Source organism: Brassica napus, chromosome A10 (assembly GCF_020379485.1).
Source record: "Brassica napus cultivar Da-Ae chromosome A10, Da-Ae, whole genome shotgun sequence".
Classification (NCBI taxonomy): domain Eukaryota; kingdom Viridiplantae; phylum Streptophyta; class Magnoliopsida; order Brassicales; family Brassicaceae; genus Brassica; species Brassica napus.
Genome location: NC_063443.1, coordinates 14,090,012 through 14,108,140, shown reverse-complemented (window position 1 = coordinate 14,108,140; position 18,129 = coordinate 14,090,012). Strand labels below are relative to the sequence as shown.

The window sequence follows — 18,129 nt, the reverse complement described above, 5'->3', positions numbered from 1 at the left end:
GGTTTTAGAGATGTCTCTATTTTAGAATTTAAATCTATGATATCAAGCTGAAACTGAAAGTAGAGAGAATACAGAAGCCTACATTTGTATTTTATATAATTATTTTCATAGCTTGTATGGTTTTTAAGACAAAGGCTGAAACAGCAAATTTAATAGTAACTATATCACCATAACCGGGCATGGTGGTAAAAAAATCTCGAATGAGGTGCCCGCCATCACGAGTTCGAATCCCGGCCACAACGGATTTAACATGGTTTCCGTTTGGTCTTCAGGACCTTCCTTGCTAATTCCGGTTGGATGCGGTGGGATAATCGGACTAAGTGAGAGATCCAGATATTGGATTATCAAAAAAAAAACTATCACTATAATGTTAATATTTCTTTTGACTACTACACCGTGTGTATAATATTAATAAGTATATTTTGGTCCATTATTGTTTTTACTATCTAGCGGCCCACATTCAGTAGAGTCATGAGTCAACATTATGATACATTTCTTGCCAAATAAGAAGAAAAAGAGGAAAATAAACATTTAAACAAAAAAAAAAGCATAAGAGTAAAACACATATGACATTCATCATAGTGCATTTTGGTTGGTTGGTTGGTGGTGGTTGATGGACCTCAGAGGAAAAAAAATAGAGCTGTAAAATAGAAACAAGAATATCTTTCTCACTTTTGAAATCTTGATTTTGTCTCGATTTCTATAATCTATCTTTAGATTTGGTGCCTCCTTTTTGTTTGGGTGTTCTAAGTGTGAGGGAGCGTTTTGATTGAGGGACTTGACAATTTTCAGAGATACAATGTTTAAAGAAAAAAGAAGAAGACAAGTGAATTTTGCGTTTAGGATACGTCTTTGAAACGTCACTTTCTTTTCACTAACAAACAATGAAATTAATGATCTGTTATGTCTGAAATATCAGAGAGAATCGTATCTACTTTCTCACCCTCACTTTATCTTTCTCAATTCCTTTTTTTAGTTTTCTTGGGTAATTGTTTTCTATCTTTACCCGTAACAAATTGAAAAGAAAATCATATTTTAAGTAAATTACACAAGTCATTTGACAGAAGTATGACTAAATGATGTGTAATTTACTTAAAATATGATTTTTTTTATACATTTTACTATTGCGGAACATTGCCATTAACATATCAGCTGGTTCTTATTAAGCTGTTAAGTTTTCTCATAAAACGATAGTTTATAGCTTTTATCAGATTCATAAACAACAAAAAAAACAACTTATCAGAAATACATGTGATTGACTAATTAAGACTATATATTAACCGGAATACACAATCATACAAATTTGCTGGATGTCAGTGGGACATTTTTCAAAATGAATTAACAAAAGGAAAATGTTCAAATTTAAGCATTAATTAGCTCATAAAAGTTGCTAATTTCCACTCGAGATATTATTTTAATGTTTAATTAGTTAATTAAGTATCAATTAAACTATATTGACTGATATTGTAAACAATAAAATTTAGTTAATGTAGCATATACATACTATATAATACATATAGAATAAATATATCAACCAAATAATATATATTATTTCGTTTAACAACAAAAATGAAAATAAACGCTTACACTTGATTACCTTTGAAAAGATAGAATTTTTACTAGGCACCAAAAAAAAGTAAACATGTAATTCTTGCGCCATCTCAATATTTTCAAATGAAATAGATTTAGCAGCACTTGGGTGATTATTCCATGATTTACGTGTATATATATATATATATATACACTATTATTTGTTGTTAGATTTTGGCTTTGAACAATTATAGCATTTGATGATAATTTTAATATTTAACTCTTCTAATAAATTTTGGATATTTTTGAATGGTTGAACTTCTAGATTAGTTTGTTATTATATTTTGTTGTATAAGTTAGATAACTTATTTACTAACTCACAATTTGGATGATATAATTAAACTTGAATTGATAAATATAGAGTAATTGAGCTGAACTAAGCTATCTCAAAAAGTATCTAGCTAATTTATGATGAGTTACTTTTTAAAAAAAAATTGTGATGAATTGAGTGAGTTAGTTTTTTTTTTAATTAGTGAGAAAAGATGTTAAAAAGTTGGTGGGGGAAACAATACTGTATTTCTTAGCGACGTAACCAAGAGTTAACAATCGCCAACAGAACAAATTTATTGTATTACAGAACCTGAAACCTTAAAACGTGAAATTTGGTACTAGCTCTATTTAAAGAACATGAAAAGGTTCCATAAGAACTAAAATAAGTTGCTCGAAAAGAAGAAGATAACCAAAACCGATATGGACCTCTCGGAACTAGATATCTAGTTCACTACAAAAGAAAAAGAAACTCAATTATATGGTTTTAGTACAGTGCATAATCCAATATATATCTTTCAAATTCAATCATTTTAATACTTAGTAAGAATGCTGTATAAATGTGACGAATGACTTTCTTATATATATTCGTGTCCAAGAATTATATTTTTTTGACCATTTTGAATCTCTTCAATTATTATTTATATTCCTCTCTCAAATTATTACCAACAAATAATATGTGTGTCAGTGTGTGTAGCCAACCGAAGTTGATCGTCACAGATGCACGAAGTTTTATAGGGCAATATAGTATCTATGTATTAGGGTTTGATCGTGTCACCAAGGTAAAAAATAATATATACTATTGAAATGTTGAAAAATGGGAGGTAATGTCATTAAAACATGCCCTCTCGATTTTTTAAAATGGCTATAAACAGAAGTAAAACGTTGTTGGAAATTTTCACTCTCGATTTTTGTTTTGGCTTTTCCCTATTATTAGTTTCAAAGTTAGTTTGTTTTCTTTAAAATTTAGAAGCTTGCTTAGTCTTGTATCCTTGTTTTGGCTGAGTATACCTTCAATTAATCGAAACTAGATTTTCACCCGTTTTTTGGTAAATTTTTTATATAATCGCACTTTCTTTTCATTTAAAATAGACATGGGCATAAAATTCGCAAATATAAATATTTGAAACATAAATATTTACTTCAAATATTCAATTCTATATTTATTTTGAAATTATATCTAAAAATAAGTATTTAAATATTCAATAAGTACCTTAAATATCCAATCCTATATAAATAAGTTTATTTCTTATGTTTTGCTTTTCAATTTTGGATTTAATTTCGGATATATCCAAACCGAACCATATAACCTGAATCAGAACAATATATAGTTACTTTGTGGATTTTAGATGTGATACAATTTAGAAACAAAACCGAAGCTTATATCTGAACTCGGTTCGTACTTATAAATTTATCAGAATGAGGCCTAGGATATGATATAATTTAGAATTAAAATTCCAAATACCAATCCATATCGCAACAGGTACATGAATGCTCAAGCATAACTTAAAGTATGTTTTATGTTTTTTTCAATGAGTTTTATATTTGATAAATATTTTATGTGTTGGAATAACCCGTAAAAATATTTATTTTATTTTATAAAAAATATCAATAACAACATGTTTCAGCATATCATTAAATATTAATTACTATTACTATTTATTTTATCATACATATATATATATATATATATCTAGTTTTAATATTTTATCTATAAGATATAATATTATGTATTTGGTGAGGGTTTTAAAAGAATGTGTTTCTTACATTTGAATTAAAGTACAGTTGTATATATGAATTCGTGGGTATATATAATTCTTTTTATATTAATAAATAAAATATAATTGATTATTTACTTAAAAGTAGTTTTAATATATATAATTGAACTCGTTATTTAAAATAATAGATTAGTTATTTATTTCCTTAATTTTAGGGTAGGGTATATATTTAATAATAATTAAGTTAGATATAAGTAGAAATAATAGAAAATCTAGTTAAATGTAATGGTCCAACTTAGACTATTTAGTATTTATAAGTAGATAAAAAATAGGATTTCAAATTAATAGATTAGATTTAGCAAAAAAACAATGAAAAATACCCTCAATTAATTGTTCCCTTTCTTAAAATACTCTTATTATCAGAAGATTCAGAACTATACACATATGGATAGACAAATGCTATAAATCGATACAAAATTATACAAGATATACATATATAGGTTAGATATAATATCATGTGTAATATTTTTGGCAGGAGCAAATCCACCAATAGACAACCAACGAGGATATGGTTTTGTCGCTATGTTTCCACTACTCACGATACTCGCCAAATTAACATACGCCGTCCTGTCACAAAACAAACAAAAAAACGTATGCCGTCTTCAATTGTTTATAGGTTCTAATATTAACTAATTAAAAACATTTGTAGCTCTATTTATATAAATTTGACGTCTCTTTTGAAATTGTAAATTCTAAATTTAGTAATATATTTAAATACTTTTAAAAAATTAACCATAATTTATATATTTATTTTTATGAAATTATGAATTTTTTTAAATTTTTAGAGTCGAATCCTATACTTTTTTTTTTGAAAACAGATTTTTATCCTAATCTATAGCTCAACTTGCTCATACTATTAAATGACTATGGTATCCATATTTGAACACTGTAATGTTTCTCTTGTAAAAAACTTTCTTTTCATAAGATGTAGTTTTTGAAAAGATAAGTGTTTAACTTGTTACACTTACGAAGAAGTACATGGATTACACCGTTTAGTCCTCCTCCCTTCCAAAATTACATAGTTTCTTAGAGCATCATTATCTAACGTTTCTTAGGATTATTTTCAGAAACAATTTCTTAACTTTTTAGTTAAAAATTAAAAAACAGTTTCTTATATTTCTTTAAGAACTCCGCATTAAGAAATTCGGGATAATGATGCTCTTATGAGGCAGCTTATATATACGTTCATATAATCTGTCGACATGATTTAATTTCGATGTTGCAATAAAATTAATTAATGACTTAATTGATTAATTATTCGGTCAAAGAGAGCGACAACATAAAGAACCTAAAGGTAGCCCACATTCAAAGAACAATATATTTTGTTATTAAAATAAATGCTTATTCTGGTTTTATAACTGGAAAATGATAAAAATATGTTAATGAAAATAAGGGGTAACAGAGTAACTTCATGTAAGGTGTGGCCGTTTTGAGGATAGAAACTAAAGACGTCATGGTATTTTAGACGTTCAAAATCAGTCACCAATCCTTTTGCTCAACTTAGCCACAAAGAAACCTTCCCAATTGCCACTTTTGAACGAAAATGCTCCCTCCACATTTTCAGAACTGGATCTAAAAGTTTAACCTAATTGAACCACACCAAAAAGACATTGCGTCACTAATCATGTAGACGTTATCAAGTTGGTGGGGACTAATTTTAGTTTAATTAATTAATGGTGATTTCACAACAAACAAAAAAGGCCGGTTTAAACAGTCATTCATTCAGGATTACAAACGCAGACCAGAATCCAGGATTCAAATGATCGGATCCAAATTAAAAATGGGTTATTAGTTATGTGATTTTACGTGGTTGCTTTAATCATGTTCTTGTCAACTTAATCATGTTTAAAGATGTGTTCCAAGTATGTAATAGTTTAACAAACATTCTTGAAATATAAATGCTTTTTGGAATGCTGTGGCAAATTAGTTTCAACATGCAATAATAACATAGTTAAAATATGCAATAATACCCAAACGGATAGACGCGGATCCCATGCAGACTACTTTGAAAGAAAAGGGACGTGAAAAGGAACTTTTGTATACCAATCTCCACTTACAGTAAATATAAATTAATATCACAAAAACCAAAAGACAAAACCCTTGCACAAACTTAAGATAAAGAGCTTCAAAGCGCAGTCCGTTGGAGTTTCACGTGTCGCTCACTTCATTTTTATTCTTATATGTATTCCATATTATAAGAGAAAACGAGTGTGGGCACTTGCACTATAATTGACGTTTAGTACGATGGAGACTTATCAATTATAAACAAATAATGTTACAAAAAAAAATTATAAACAAATATTGTTTTTAATTACTATTTGGTTTCATTACTAAATCTAGTGATTGGTAAAAACTGTTTCTTAAATAAAAATAGTATGCATTTAAAATGAAACTTAGTATGTTATCATGGTTATAATTTATGTACTATGCTACCAAAATTTAAACAAAAAAAATGAAAACCTGTAATTATACTAGTTCCCAAAATGTTGAGATTACAGTAATTATAAATTTGCTATATATTTGTTTAAGTTTTATCTTGTAAATAATGTTTTGCTAAATTCACATCTTGTTAAATGTAAACGGTAATAATAGGATATTGTTGAAGTATCTGGCAATCAGCTCTTTGATTTCTTTGTTCTTTGTTAAAAGAATATGTCCAATTCAATAACTAAATTTATATTGATTTTTTAAATTAGATATATTATCAGGGTTGCGAAACTCGAAATGCATACACTTGAAAAAGTGTGTAATTAGTTAAAAAAAGTTTTGAACTAATTAAACGTGTGTAATTTGTTAAAAGAATATATCCGTTCCAATGACTAAACTTACATAAAAACTGTATATTGCATCAGTACTGTTGCAAAACTTGAGATGCATGCACTTAAAAAAGTGTACACTCGTTAGTGTGTAATTAGTTTTAAAATGTTTTCAACTAATCTCCGATACATCGATCCATCGTCCGTACACCAAGGCCTACTGATTTGGCGGAGAGTTGCGGGGTTGTGATAACGTCGTTATTATACGGACAAACCTAGCTAGGTACTTTTCTTCCTTTAAATTACAATGTTAATACTTAATTAGTACATTAAGTGCAATTGAATTGAACATCTTTGAGACTGAGAGCATATTGACGTCAAATATATAAATTTGACATGATCGTTCTTTTTTTTTTCCTTTGAAAAAGCATAAACTGTTATTTTTTTACCAGACCAATTTTGTTTGAATATCTGTTCCATCATACATTATTTTCTAATAATAAGTATTTCTTATCTGGCTTCATAAGAATACACATTTATATTCTTAACATTTTCACCAAAAAAATACACATATATATTATAGTTTTGGCGATTACCACATGTTTAAATAATGAAATGATATTTTAATTCATATATTAGTCAGATATTTACTAGGGGATAAGAAATTACCAACTATCTAACCACAAGCGAGTAAAAACAAGCGTTGTCAAACAAAAAATGTACTAGCATTTGCATCCAGAACTATTGGGTTATATGTAAGCATTCAAAGGAACTAACCTAAAAATTAATGCAAACTCAAAGACAAAAACTCTCTTTACTTGAAAACTCCAAAGTAATTAAACATTTAACCTACATTTTGACGTTGCAATCGCAGTATATTTTAACCTATATTTATAAGTCAAACTACTAATTATTTGATTTGATTTGATGTGTTGGCATAGTAAAGGAACGAAGCTTCTGGGTACAATCGTCACAACGAAGCTGAGGTTGCAACTTGCATGGCACTAATTTCGGACCACTCGGGGAATCTTTCTTACCAAACTAGATTAACTGCCGACCAGACCACGAGCATATTCCCTCTGCCCATTTCTTCCTATTTTATTATAATTCATTTTTAAGTTCTAAATTCAAGTTTAATCTACTTTTGTAAGTGAGGAAACGGCGATGTTTCTATTAAAAAAAAAAAACAAAATACATTAAAATAAAATAAAATTGTGAAACTGTGAATACAGAGCAAATAGAAGTTTCTTATTTTAGGAAGTAGCAACGCACAAAGATTCCCAATTTAGCAATCCCCTGTTTTCTCGATCGCCTTCAACACATCTTCTTATTCTTTCAACGGTCTCCATCACTTCATCACCATTTAATACATCCTCTTCTTCTTCTTCCTCCTCCTCGTCGGTTTCTTCATGCTTAGTCGCCTCTTCTTCGTCCTCTACAATTTCATCATCTGAGTCTTTCAATATAGAGAGTCGGAGACGACCGTTGCTTCGGTCAGCTTGAAAGCACATGTTACGAGGCGGTGCCTTTGTGGCAGTCATGACCAATCTTCCATCTTCACGGTGTGGTCTCATTTGAATGCATCTCATACTGGTCAACGGAGGTGGGAGATTACTAGGGCTCACATTCTCTTTCCTAGTCTTCAACGTTCTTGTTTCCCCAAGTTTCTTGGTCTGCACGTCAGATAAAGAAAGCAAGAACAGATCTTCAACGTCAGTAACATCAGAGCCTGTTTCGCTTCCGAGATTTTCAGTGCACAATGCTAAGCTCTCGTCGCTTAGAGTTCTACAAGAAGATGGACGTTGAACATAAGTATTCTCTTTTTCAGAGCTCGTTGTCTTTGAAGAAGAGCCAGAGGACAAGGACTGGAGAAAGCTCCAGCAATTCGATTCAGGAACCGAAGAAGCAGCTGGTTTGTCATCTTTAAAGGTTCGTGTGTCCTCTGCATTAAAGGAGTCAAATAAATGAGACTTGAGAGCTAAACCAAAGGGTTGAGAGATGTGAGGGTTTGGGGAAGATAGCCTAAGCCTTAAAGCCCTAGGCTCATCAAGCTGAGATGACTGAAACCCTTGTTGATACACAACAGTTCCCATTTGCTTAAAGAGGATAGAAGAAATCAAAGAGGTTATTTGTGAGATGTGAAACAAAGAAGTAGAGAGGTGTTTGGAAATAAGAATGAAGGATAATGAGAGGGAGAGGAGGCCAATTTGTAGTGTCCCAAAAGTGAATAATTAATAAAGAAAAATAAAAAAAAGAGAAAGAGAGTGACTGTGCAATGTGCAGAGACTAGAGAGGTGGGTAACTAGCTTTTCCATACCACCACTTGTATAATGCAAATTTTATTTTATTTAATTATGCCACACAATGCAGATAAGAATATGTGTCAAAAGGTGAAGGAAATAAAGTCATTGTATAGTGCACATGGTTAAAATTGAAAAACTCAATGTTATCTTTCTCTTTTTAGGTGCAAATTCTACATGTTATCCTTTTACAGAAATTCTGACTTTAATTGATAGCAAAAGGAGCAATTTGGAAAAGCATAGTATATGAGGGAAACTTTGTTAATCATCGTTTTTGACTAATTTGGCTAAAATAAAAACTGAATGATTCAGCAGCCAAGGAAGTTCCGACCGTCATGTGATCTCAGAAATAGACTACTCACTGGAAAACACAACAAACAACAAAAAAGAAAATACTTAGAATTGAATAAGAAAGTTCCTAGTGAAAAATAAAATTAATAACTATGCTTAATTTAGACATCAGATAGTTTCAAATTTAAAATAATATAGCCAACTATAAACTGTGAAATATAATTTTAACTTACCATCTAAATTGCCGTAAAAAAAGCTTACCATTTAAATGAGAGAAAGAAAAAAAAAAACAAAATAAAACGCATACGAAAAACCAATCGGCCATTTAGAGTGAGACACGCGATGCAAGTAAGATGTCAAAAGTTACAGACAGGTTTTGCTCTTTCTTTACTAACCTTCCAAAAAATAAAACAATCCAACAAAAGCTATGAAAGTTCCCAAATTTGGTTTCCCCAGTAGTGCTAAAAAATTAAGAATTTTTTTCCCTCTCTAATAGGTCTCCTTTTTTTATTTAATTAAAGCAAAGAGTCGTGTGTGTGGCACACAGGGAGAGGGGGAGTCAAAACCTATGTCGGGTAACTCTTTGACCCAGTTTAAACAGCATGATAACAACAGCCCACTAATTCTGAAATATGAATACCATTAACCAAAGAATGATTATTGGCACTAATCAAGGAATAATCACGCAAGTGTGTCTCCTTGCAAAGTTTTGGAAAGGAATGGTCATAAATTGAAATTGTCATTGTATCCAAAAACTACGACATAATACAAGAAGGAAAACAAATAAAGTGTGCCAAAATATTACACAAACATGAATTATCTGTATATTTGAATGCAAGGAAAGAAAAACCTAATTTTCTGCCCACTTATTATGACCAAAACATTAAAAGTAAATAGCTCTTATTTTTTGTACTATCTATATTATTAAAGTTGAAGTACACATTGAGATTGTTTGGCAATATGGATAGTAGTTAAAAAATAGTACTGTTTGAAAACATGAATAGCAGTAAGTTATAAAAAAAATAATGGGCTTATGCTATTAAAAAAATTGGAAGTTCATTACATTATATTAAAAAGTAATGGGTCTATGTTATTTGATATGTATATTCAAATCAAAATAATAATTTAGAATTAATTTATATCAAAAATTTATTCAAAAATAAACATATATTCAAAATTTGATTTTTACTAAAATATTTTCCAATAACTATTATAAAAATGTTTTCAATATATATAAAAAAATACAATACAAAGCCCAATTTCAAACACCAACTTAAATTATGGCTTTTATATTTCACATTAAATTTTAAAATATAATTTGTGTGATTATTTATATGATTGTACGTATAAAATATTATTAATTATAAAAAAACTTATTTGATGGTACGTATAAAATACGATTAATTATATGGTAACACATATTTTGTAACCTATAATGACACTTATAGGATATATATATAATAGTGATTAGGGGTGGGCGTTCGGGTTTGTTTTCGGGTATTTTTGGGATTTTGTGTTCATTTCAGATCTTTGAGGATTTGGTTCGGATTTGGATAATCAATTTAAATAGGTTTGGTTTAAATATTTGAATAGAGAATTAATAATTATTTAAGTATTTTTGGAGTTTTGAGTATATTTTAACTATTTAATATATTCACGTTTGATTATTTGTATATATTTTCAAGCATTTAAGCAAACTTAAAAGTATCATATATATTCTGGATGTTTTTATATATATATAATCTAAAAATAATTAATATATATAAGTATATAAATCTATTTTGGATACCCAAAATACTTCGGTTCGGATCGGATTAGATTTCAGTTCTTCAAATACCAAAATTTTGAATAATTCGGATATTTAATCAATTCCGGTTCAGATTTAGTACTACTTATTCGGATTTGGATCGGTTCAATTCTTCGAATTCGAGTTCTTTGCCCAACCCTAAATAGTGACATAAAAATCAAATAGCATCATATTTTTTTTAAAAAAATACACCCGCACGGGTGTGCGGGTCAAAATCTAGTGTTACGTTAAATAATAAACACATCAAATCAAGTGACTAAGATTTTAATTAAATGAAAATAAAGACAAATAAGAATACCTTATTTTTCTTCTCTAATTCTAAGTCAATGTTGGGTTAAGTTAACATCAATCTTTGCCCTTTTGAATTTTGGCTAGCCAACGTTATGCTGCATTTTTCTTAAGAATCTTAATTTTTTTTTTTGAACAAAAGAATCTTAAATTTTAGATTAATAAATTCCCTATTGAGCCATGTTACCTTGTACGGAACAGCTTGTGAAGACAGAGTTTAAGGCTCATTTAAGTCGTCAGCAACATCAAGTGATTCCCCACTAAACACCTTTCTTTCTTCTGTCTCTCTGTTAAATCAGATGCTTACGTACTTAATCCCATTTCTAAACAACAAAAGACACTTTTATCTATTCATAGTAAACAAATGACCTAGGGTCACTGACTTTTCCTTAACTCTAAGGCATATGGGTTTATTATTATATAAACAAATGTAACCTAGTTCTCTCTAACTTTACCTTATAGCTTACACGAAGAAAAGCTAGAATGCGTGAGCTGTTCCTATTCCAAAGTGGGTAGGAGAGATTTGTGAGATCTTCCTGGGCTTCCTGTAATAGAAAAAAAGGCCATCTCATTTCTGTGCGTGTGTTATAATAAAGAATATGTAGCTACTACCATTGATGAACTGTGAGCATAATTCTAGCTTGTGTGCTGTATAGTACTATGATAAACTTTAACCACCCATCCCGTCTTTTCGAGGTTTATTGCAGACATGAACAAAGCAAGTCTTAGTATATGTTTTATGGAGATTCTGTGATCACTAAAAGGATCCGGTACGAAGATACCTTCGATTATATATTATACAATGAAACAAAAGAAAAACCATTCCTTCTCTTGTGAGACTGATTCCAGTATTAGTACTCAGCTTTTACAATAAGGAACATCTTACTATATATTCTCAATGGTTGATCACGCATTACTTAGTCCACTAAAAGATTCAAATCAAGACTTGTTTCCATTTGCATTACCATGAAAAATGCACAAATGCAATATATAACTATGGTACGTAAACATAGAAGCCTTATATAAGAACTTGTACGCTTTGTTTTGGTAAGCCAAGAAAATTTTCAGTTTACACAATAATAAAACTCTGAAATCCGTAACTTGACAATAAATGTTTTGTTATCATAGTTATAGTGTTATCCATAAGTAATGTAATTTTGCTAGTGCCTCTCCCTTTGCTGAAGGAATCAATTAAGAATGACATAATTAGGCAACTAGTTGACATGCTTAGAATGAATAAAGAATGAAATAATAATCAGGATTCTCTCACGTAAGCAAGAGTAAGAAAGTTATGACATACTTTAACTAATAATATTGGAAAAAGGAGCTGACCTGCAGATGTAATCTCCATACAAGTATCCACAAATTGAATCTTGAACAGCATAGGTGGTCCTTAAATCCAAACCACCCCATAGAAGAGAAGAAAGTAATACATGCAACCTTTGGCCTCTCCAAGGGAGAATGCTTTTGAGAATGTCCTTGTGCAAAAGCTGCTTTTCTATATGTAATTAAGATTACAATAATTAAGTGAGTAATGACAGAAGCAAAAGCATCAAATTTAAATCAAAATATATTTTGACTTCCTATCACTCCCTTTGTTCATGCCCATGACGCAAGAAACCTAAAAGAAGAGGGGGGAAACAGAGTGAAACTTCGAATCATAATCCTTCAGTGTTTGCTATTGGTTTCAAGTTTTCAACTACTGGAGGATCTAAAAGCATAGAGAAATACGTCATACCACTTAAGCTCGAGTGGAGACATAAACTTAAGCCTTACGTTTCCATGTACGTTAATATGATTATAGAGTAAAACAAGAGTGTTGCATCTCGTGGCTCAATAGAAATTGCAAAACAAAGAAAAGCCATCAATCCACCACCTTTTTGACCATATTAGTGGAACCTTTATGTGCCAATTCTTAAAACTTTAAATTTTTGACCCAGAAAGAAAGTTCATATCATTAGAATGAGATGTGGAGCTTATCTAAGTCATGCATAGTTGCATACAGGTGATGCTATTGGTTAACATAGTTCACAACTTTAGGTAAGGAAATAAATATTATATTAGAACTTTCTCCTAATTTGCTTTTATATAGAAGCATAAGATCCACATGAACATACCAATCTCATCCATAACTAATGTCTTATTCACATAGGCGCTTAAGACCACACTAAAGCTAAAATGTCCACAGCTTAGATGTCAATGTTGTAAAAAAGGTTTAGTGTGATCTAAGCGCCCATAACGACTCAAGTACGGATTAATATATACGAACAAGATAACACTCAGGTAACTTAACATTTCAGTGATAAAACTATTGGAACAATGACTCTTCATCATATCAGCTTGGTCTCGTATTCAATTAAAAAGACATTTTGATTCATCACAGATGATTTTACATATATATCACACCAGAAAGCTCGTGCTAGTTGCACCGTTTTGAACCTTTTTTAACAGTGGGAAAAAAAATCACAAGTTAGAGGATAATCTTGATTCTTAAGTTCTTACCAGGTAGCCTAATTTAGTGAAGCAACTGAGGCAGACCGCAGATCAAAGAAACTTCAAGCGTTCAAACTTTTTCCAACGATTCATTTTTTTTTTCTAGAAATGGGAAAACACTCAAGAAATAAGAATCTGTAAGAGTGACGCTAGATACAAACAATTGTTCAAACTTCAAATCATTAAGAGATAAGCATAGAGGCATGTTAGATATTGTTTATGTAGGAATAGAAAGAGTACATAAAAATGCAGCTCTCTCTCAAGACTCAAGAGTAAATAGGGAAGACAAATGTCTAACAATTATAACCATCTTCCATAAAGTGTGATCCTCAGCATCAAGTTTAGGCAGTCAAGGCCTTTTTACTTCTGTTTTGGGTACGCTTATGGAGTTACTTCGTCTCAAGACCGGCCAACAGTAGAGTTTTCAGAGACGGTATACAACCGTTTTCAATCTTTCTCAAATTGGGTATTTCAACGTCGGCCACTTCAACTATAATTTGTTGTTTTGAACAACAGTTGTAGAGGAGTTTAATGCGAAGCTTCTCTTCGAGTCCTTAAACTCCTTCAACACATCTATCTTTGATCTTGTTGTATTACTTTTCGTTCATCGTTTTCCCGTCGAGTTATGTAATATAATAAGTTGGTGCACAAGAAAACAATTATAACCATCTTCCTAGCAATCAGTTTTCGATTTTCCAAGACATGTACTTAGACAGTGTAGCTGATTCACAGCCAATGAGACATTGAGACTCCTCTTGCCAGCTGAACTCTTTTTTTGGCATCATTCGCATACTGTCAAATAAGGAAACTCCAGAATCAAAAATAGTATATACTTTGATCTCTTGAGCCGTGTAGGCCCATGTTCAATGCTACTTGGACTATAGGTGTAGAACCCAAACGTTTGGCCCAGAGAGCGACACTTACAGAATTTTAAAATTGACACGTATATTAGTAGTAACACGTGATTCACCCGTTTTTTTGAAAACCCGATCTCTATCTATCCCACCAACACAACATATAGAGAAGCTTGATCTTAAAATAGTCTTAGAAAATAATTTAGAGAATCACAAAGTTTTAAAAAGAAAAATCAAACCATAACTCCGGTTTAAGAAAACCCAATTTGGTTAAACCATCTGCATAACAAAAATAACTAATTGTAACGCGTCTAGGGATAATGGACTCAACTCTCAATCAGACAGTGTTAAAAAGAAAAAAAAACAGGAGACGGTAAGAAGAAAAAAAGAAGAGAGAGAGAGAGAGAGAAGGGTAAGAAAAATTCAAAGCGAGAGGTTGTCTTGTCGGGAACCAATCTGGAAGGAAGGAGAGGAGGGAGGTGCAGAAGAGACAAAAGGAGAGAGAGAGAGACAGCGAAGACGATGGCGATGTTAGAGACCATGAGCATTATTGGGACAATAATGGTTCTAATGCTCCTCCTCCTCCTCATCATCATCCTTTTCGTCTGCAAGCCATGGCGCTTCCTTCCCCGTTCCCGATCCTCCCCTTTCTCTACCTTCAAGGTAACCTCCCTTAATCTCCCGATCTTTGCTAAATGATCAACCTTTAACGCTTGATCATAACCAATGACTTGGTGGCGTTACATTGATGTATCATGGCTCCTTTGGCTTGATTAGCCTTGGATCAACTCTTTATCGCTCTGAATACTTCTTCTTCTTTTTTATTTGTCAGGTGGGGGATTTGCAGAGACCGCTTGTATCTCATGATGAGAATCTGATCCAAGGCCAAACCAGTGAGGCCTCAAGGGAATTTGATTTAGAAGAAGCTTGTTTCCAAAACGAAGGCCTTTTGCGTTCTTCTCTCACTGAGGGACGAGGGGTTTACAAACCAAGGCTTCCTTCTTCTTCTTCTTCTCCCCATCTCGCCCAAGGTAAAGTCTTTCAGCATCCCTCTTCCTCCCTATTCATTTGGCATTCTTGACGTGTTATTCATCGGTCCTTCAAAATTTATGTAGGTGAAAGCTTTGATCTACAAATAATCTCTGAACCTTCTGACAATGCTCTGGTGGGGGAGACGCTTAAGCATCCAGCTGATAAAGTTAGCTCCCAAGAGGTGCAAACATATGGCTCGCAGCAACCTGATTTGGAGAAGGATATACTTTCCGAGCTTTCTCCAAGAGTTGTTGTTAAAGATCAAAGTAATTTCCTTTTATTTTGTTTTCCTAGGTTTTTAAATAATACAACTTCAATCTATATCTTTAATTAGTCGTGCAAGATATATAACATATCTTGTGTTAGAAGTGCAGGAAGTTGGTTGTCTCTTGAGGTCATTTCCGGTCCTTCCATTGGGCTTCAATACGCTGTGCAATCCACAAGCACCTCCAAGCTACCAGTGAAGCTAGGAAGGGTTTCTTCTGATATGATCTTGAAAGACTCTGAAGTTTCAGGGAAGCATGCTCAAATAACATGGAACTCTACTGTAAGTTTGTTTATTAGTCTTCTTCATGTCACACTGTGTGTCACAACACCAACCTGGATTTGATTTTCAGAAATTGAAATGGGAGCTGGTAGACATGGGCAGCCTAAACGGAACTCTGTTGAACTCTCGGTCAGTAAGTCATCCTGATCTAGGCAGCCGAAAGTGGGGTCACCCTGTCGAGCTTGCAAGTGGTGATATTATAACTTTGGGAACAACTTCAATGGTCTCTGTAAGTCTTATCTGAATGGTTGAAGGTGTTGCTGATAAATTCTTTTTTCTTTCTCTTGATTTTTTTTTTTCATTTTTGGAAGGTACGTATCTCATCTCAGAATGAGTTTCAGACACCGTTCAGAATTGGTGTGGCCTCTGATCCCATGGCTGCACGTCGAGGAGGCAGGGAACTCCCAATGGAAGATGTTTGCTATTACAAATGGCCGCTTTCTGGTGCTAATAAGGTTAACTTGAGTTGTTTGTGTGATGAATAATGATAAGACTTCACTGCTTGTGCTAACATAATTCTAAATGCATATGGTTTCAGTTTGGGCTGTTTTGTGTTTGTGATGGACATGGGGGAGCAGGGGCTGCTCAATCCGCAATAAAGTGAGTCATTGTTTTTTTTTTGGTTTGGACCACCTTTGTTGACACTTGTTGTCTTGTTCTGTGGTTCTTTGTAAATGGTCTAGCCAGTATATGTTCGGGTGATAAAGTAATAAACAACTGGATGATCTTTGGTTTGATGTTTTCAGTTATATACTTGAATATTTAACCTAATCAAAACTTATTTTCTGCAGAATTATTCCTGAGGTTCTGGCGAATATATTATCAGACTCTCTGAAGAAGGAGAAAGTATTATCACAAGGAGATGCTTCAGATGTCCTGAGGGACGTACTTGTGAAAACAGAAGCTCGCTTGGATGATCACCAATATGAGGTTCTGAAGCTTGTCCTTTTCATTTGAGATTGCATGTTTGTCTCCTTGACGACTTGGCTGCAACTTTTTCATTGCTTCTAACTTAATGAACTAGTCTGTCTCTGCAGGGTTGTACAGCTACAGTTCTCTTGGTTTGGAAAGACAATGAAGAACATTTGTTCGCACAATGTGCCAATCTTGGGGATTCAGCATGTGTAATCAAGTACGTTCGACATATGGTATTGCTATCTTAAGATTCTTAGTTTCTAAGCTTTGTATTCAATTTGGCAGCAATGATGGGAGATGTGTACAAATGACTGAAGATCATCGAGTGACTAGCTTGACTGAGAGAAGAAGAATTCAAGAAGCAGGACTATCTTTGAGAGATAAAGAGACTAGGATCTTCGGTATTTAGCTCAATGAACTAAACACACTCCTCTGATTCTGCTTCCACTGTAACATAATGACCAAATCTGAGTTGACAATCTTCTTCAGGTATAAACCTTGCGAGGATGCTTGGAGACAAATTCCCAAAGCAGCAAGACGCTCGGTTCAGCGCGGAGCCATATATAAGTGAGCCTTTGCGTATCGATCAATCTAATAAAGACGCGTTTGCTGTATTGGCTAGGTGAAAAACATCAACATAACAAGCTTTCTCTCGTTTTCTTATTCATTTTTGCTAATTCTAAATACACAATAACTGCAGTGATGGGTTATGGGATGTGGTGAGTCCGAAGAAAGCTGTGCAGCTGGTGCTTCAGGTAAAACATTTTTTTTTCTACTTCAAAACAAAGCAACATGGCTGTGTTCTGTCATAAACTCATGTGTACGTTTTGAAATGAACATGGCAGATGAGAGAGAAGGAGAGTAGTGCAGAGAAAATAGCAAACGGTCTGCTGAATGAAGCTAGAGTGATGCGTACAAAGGACAACACCTCCATTATTTACTTAGATTTCGATACTTCCTTGTAATGTGTCTATTAATATATTTGGGAAGTGGTCTGTCTTTTGTGTACAAGCTTCTTTTATTTATACATGTGTTAGTATCATAGGGTATATGAGAAGATAAAAAAAACCTCAGGTGCGCAGAGCTTTAGGATGGGTATGGCGAGCTATATTGGTTTCATCTCTTCCTTATATAATAATATATCATATTAACAGTTTAAATGTTATCTCTTTCTCGATCACAATTACAGGTTTTCTTTCCGTTTCTCTTTC

At 32.4% G+C, this 18,129-nt stretch overlaps 2 protein-coding genes across 3 annotated transcripts; one reads left to right on the top strand and one right to left on the bottom strand.

Moving 5' to 3' along the window:
• Nucleotides 1-7,542: 7,542 nt before the first annotated feature.
• Nucleotides 7,543-9,290, bottom strand: LOC106370471 (protein FANTASTIC FOUR 3-like). Its single transcript, XM_013810476.3, has one exon. The coding sequence runs from the start codon at nucleotides 8,482-8,484 to the stop codon at nucleotides 7,645-7,647; it is 840 nt and encodes a 279-aa protein (XP_013665930.2). The 5' UTR covers nucleotides 8,485-9,290; the 3' UTR covers nucleotides 7,543-7,644.
• A 5,481-nt stretch (nucleotides 9,291-14,771) lies between these two features.
• On the top strand, nucleotides 14,772-18,083 carry LOC106371820 (protein phosphatase 2C 70). 2 transcript variants are annotated; one of them, XM_048743145.1, is made up of 13 exons: nucleotides 14,772-15,087; nucleotides 15,257-15,455; nucleotides 15,540-15,722; nucleotides 15,831-16,003; nucleotides 16,080-16,232; nucleotides 16,315-16,458; nucleotides 16,542-16,603; nucleotides 16,795-16,933; nucleotides 17,041-17,135; nucleotides 17,204-17,319; nucleotides 17,408-17,540; nucleotides 17,619-17,673; nucleotides 17,764-18,083. In XM_048743145.1, the coding sequence occupies exons 1-13, from the start codon at nucleotides 14,947-14,949 to the stop codon at nucleotides 17,881-17,883; spliced, it is 1,713 nt and encodes a 570-aa protein (XP_048599102.1). In that variant the 5' UTR covers nucleotides 14,772-14,946; the 3' UTR covers nucleotides 17,884-18,083. The 2 variants fall into 2 exon arrangements, with proteins under 2 accessions (XP_048599102.1, XP_013667379.2); XM_013811925.3 differs by having other exon boundaries at nucleotides 14,775-15,087; nucleotides 16,074-16,232.
• The last annotated feature ends 46 nt before the right edge of the window (nucleotides 18,084-18,129 follow it).

Excerpts from the sequence above, each read along its gene's own strand:
- LOC106370471 (XM_013810476.3), bottom strand. The coding sequence starts at position 8,484 with ATGGGAACTGTTGTGTATCAACAAGGGTTTCAGTCATCTCAGCTTGAT.
- LOC106371820 (XM_013811925.3), top strand. The coding sequence starts at position 14,947 with ATGGCGATGTTAGAGACCATGAGCATTATTGGGACAATAATGGTTCTA. Across the intron at positions 15,456-15,539 it reads TTCTCCCCATCTCGCCCAAG|GTGAAAGCTTTGATCTACAA; the intron begins GTAAAGTCTTTC and ends AAATTTATGTAG. Across the intron at positions 16,934-17,040 it reads TGGATGATCACCAATATGAG|GGTTGTACAGCTACAGTTCT; the intron begins GTTCTGAAGCTT and ends CTGTCTCTGCAG.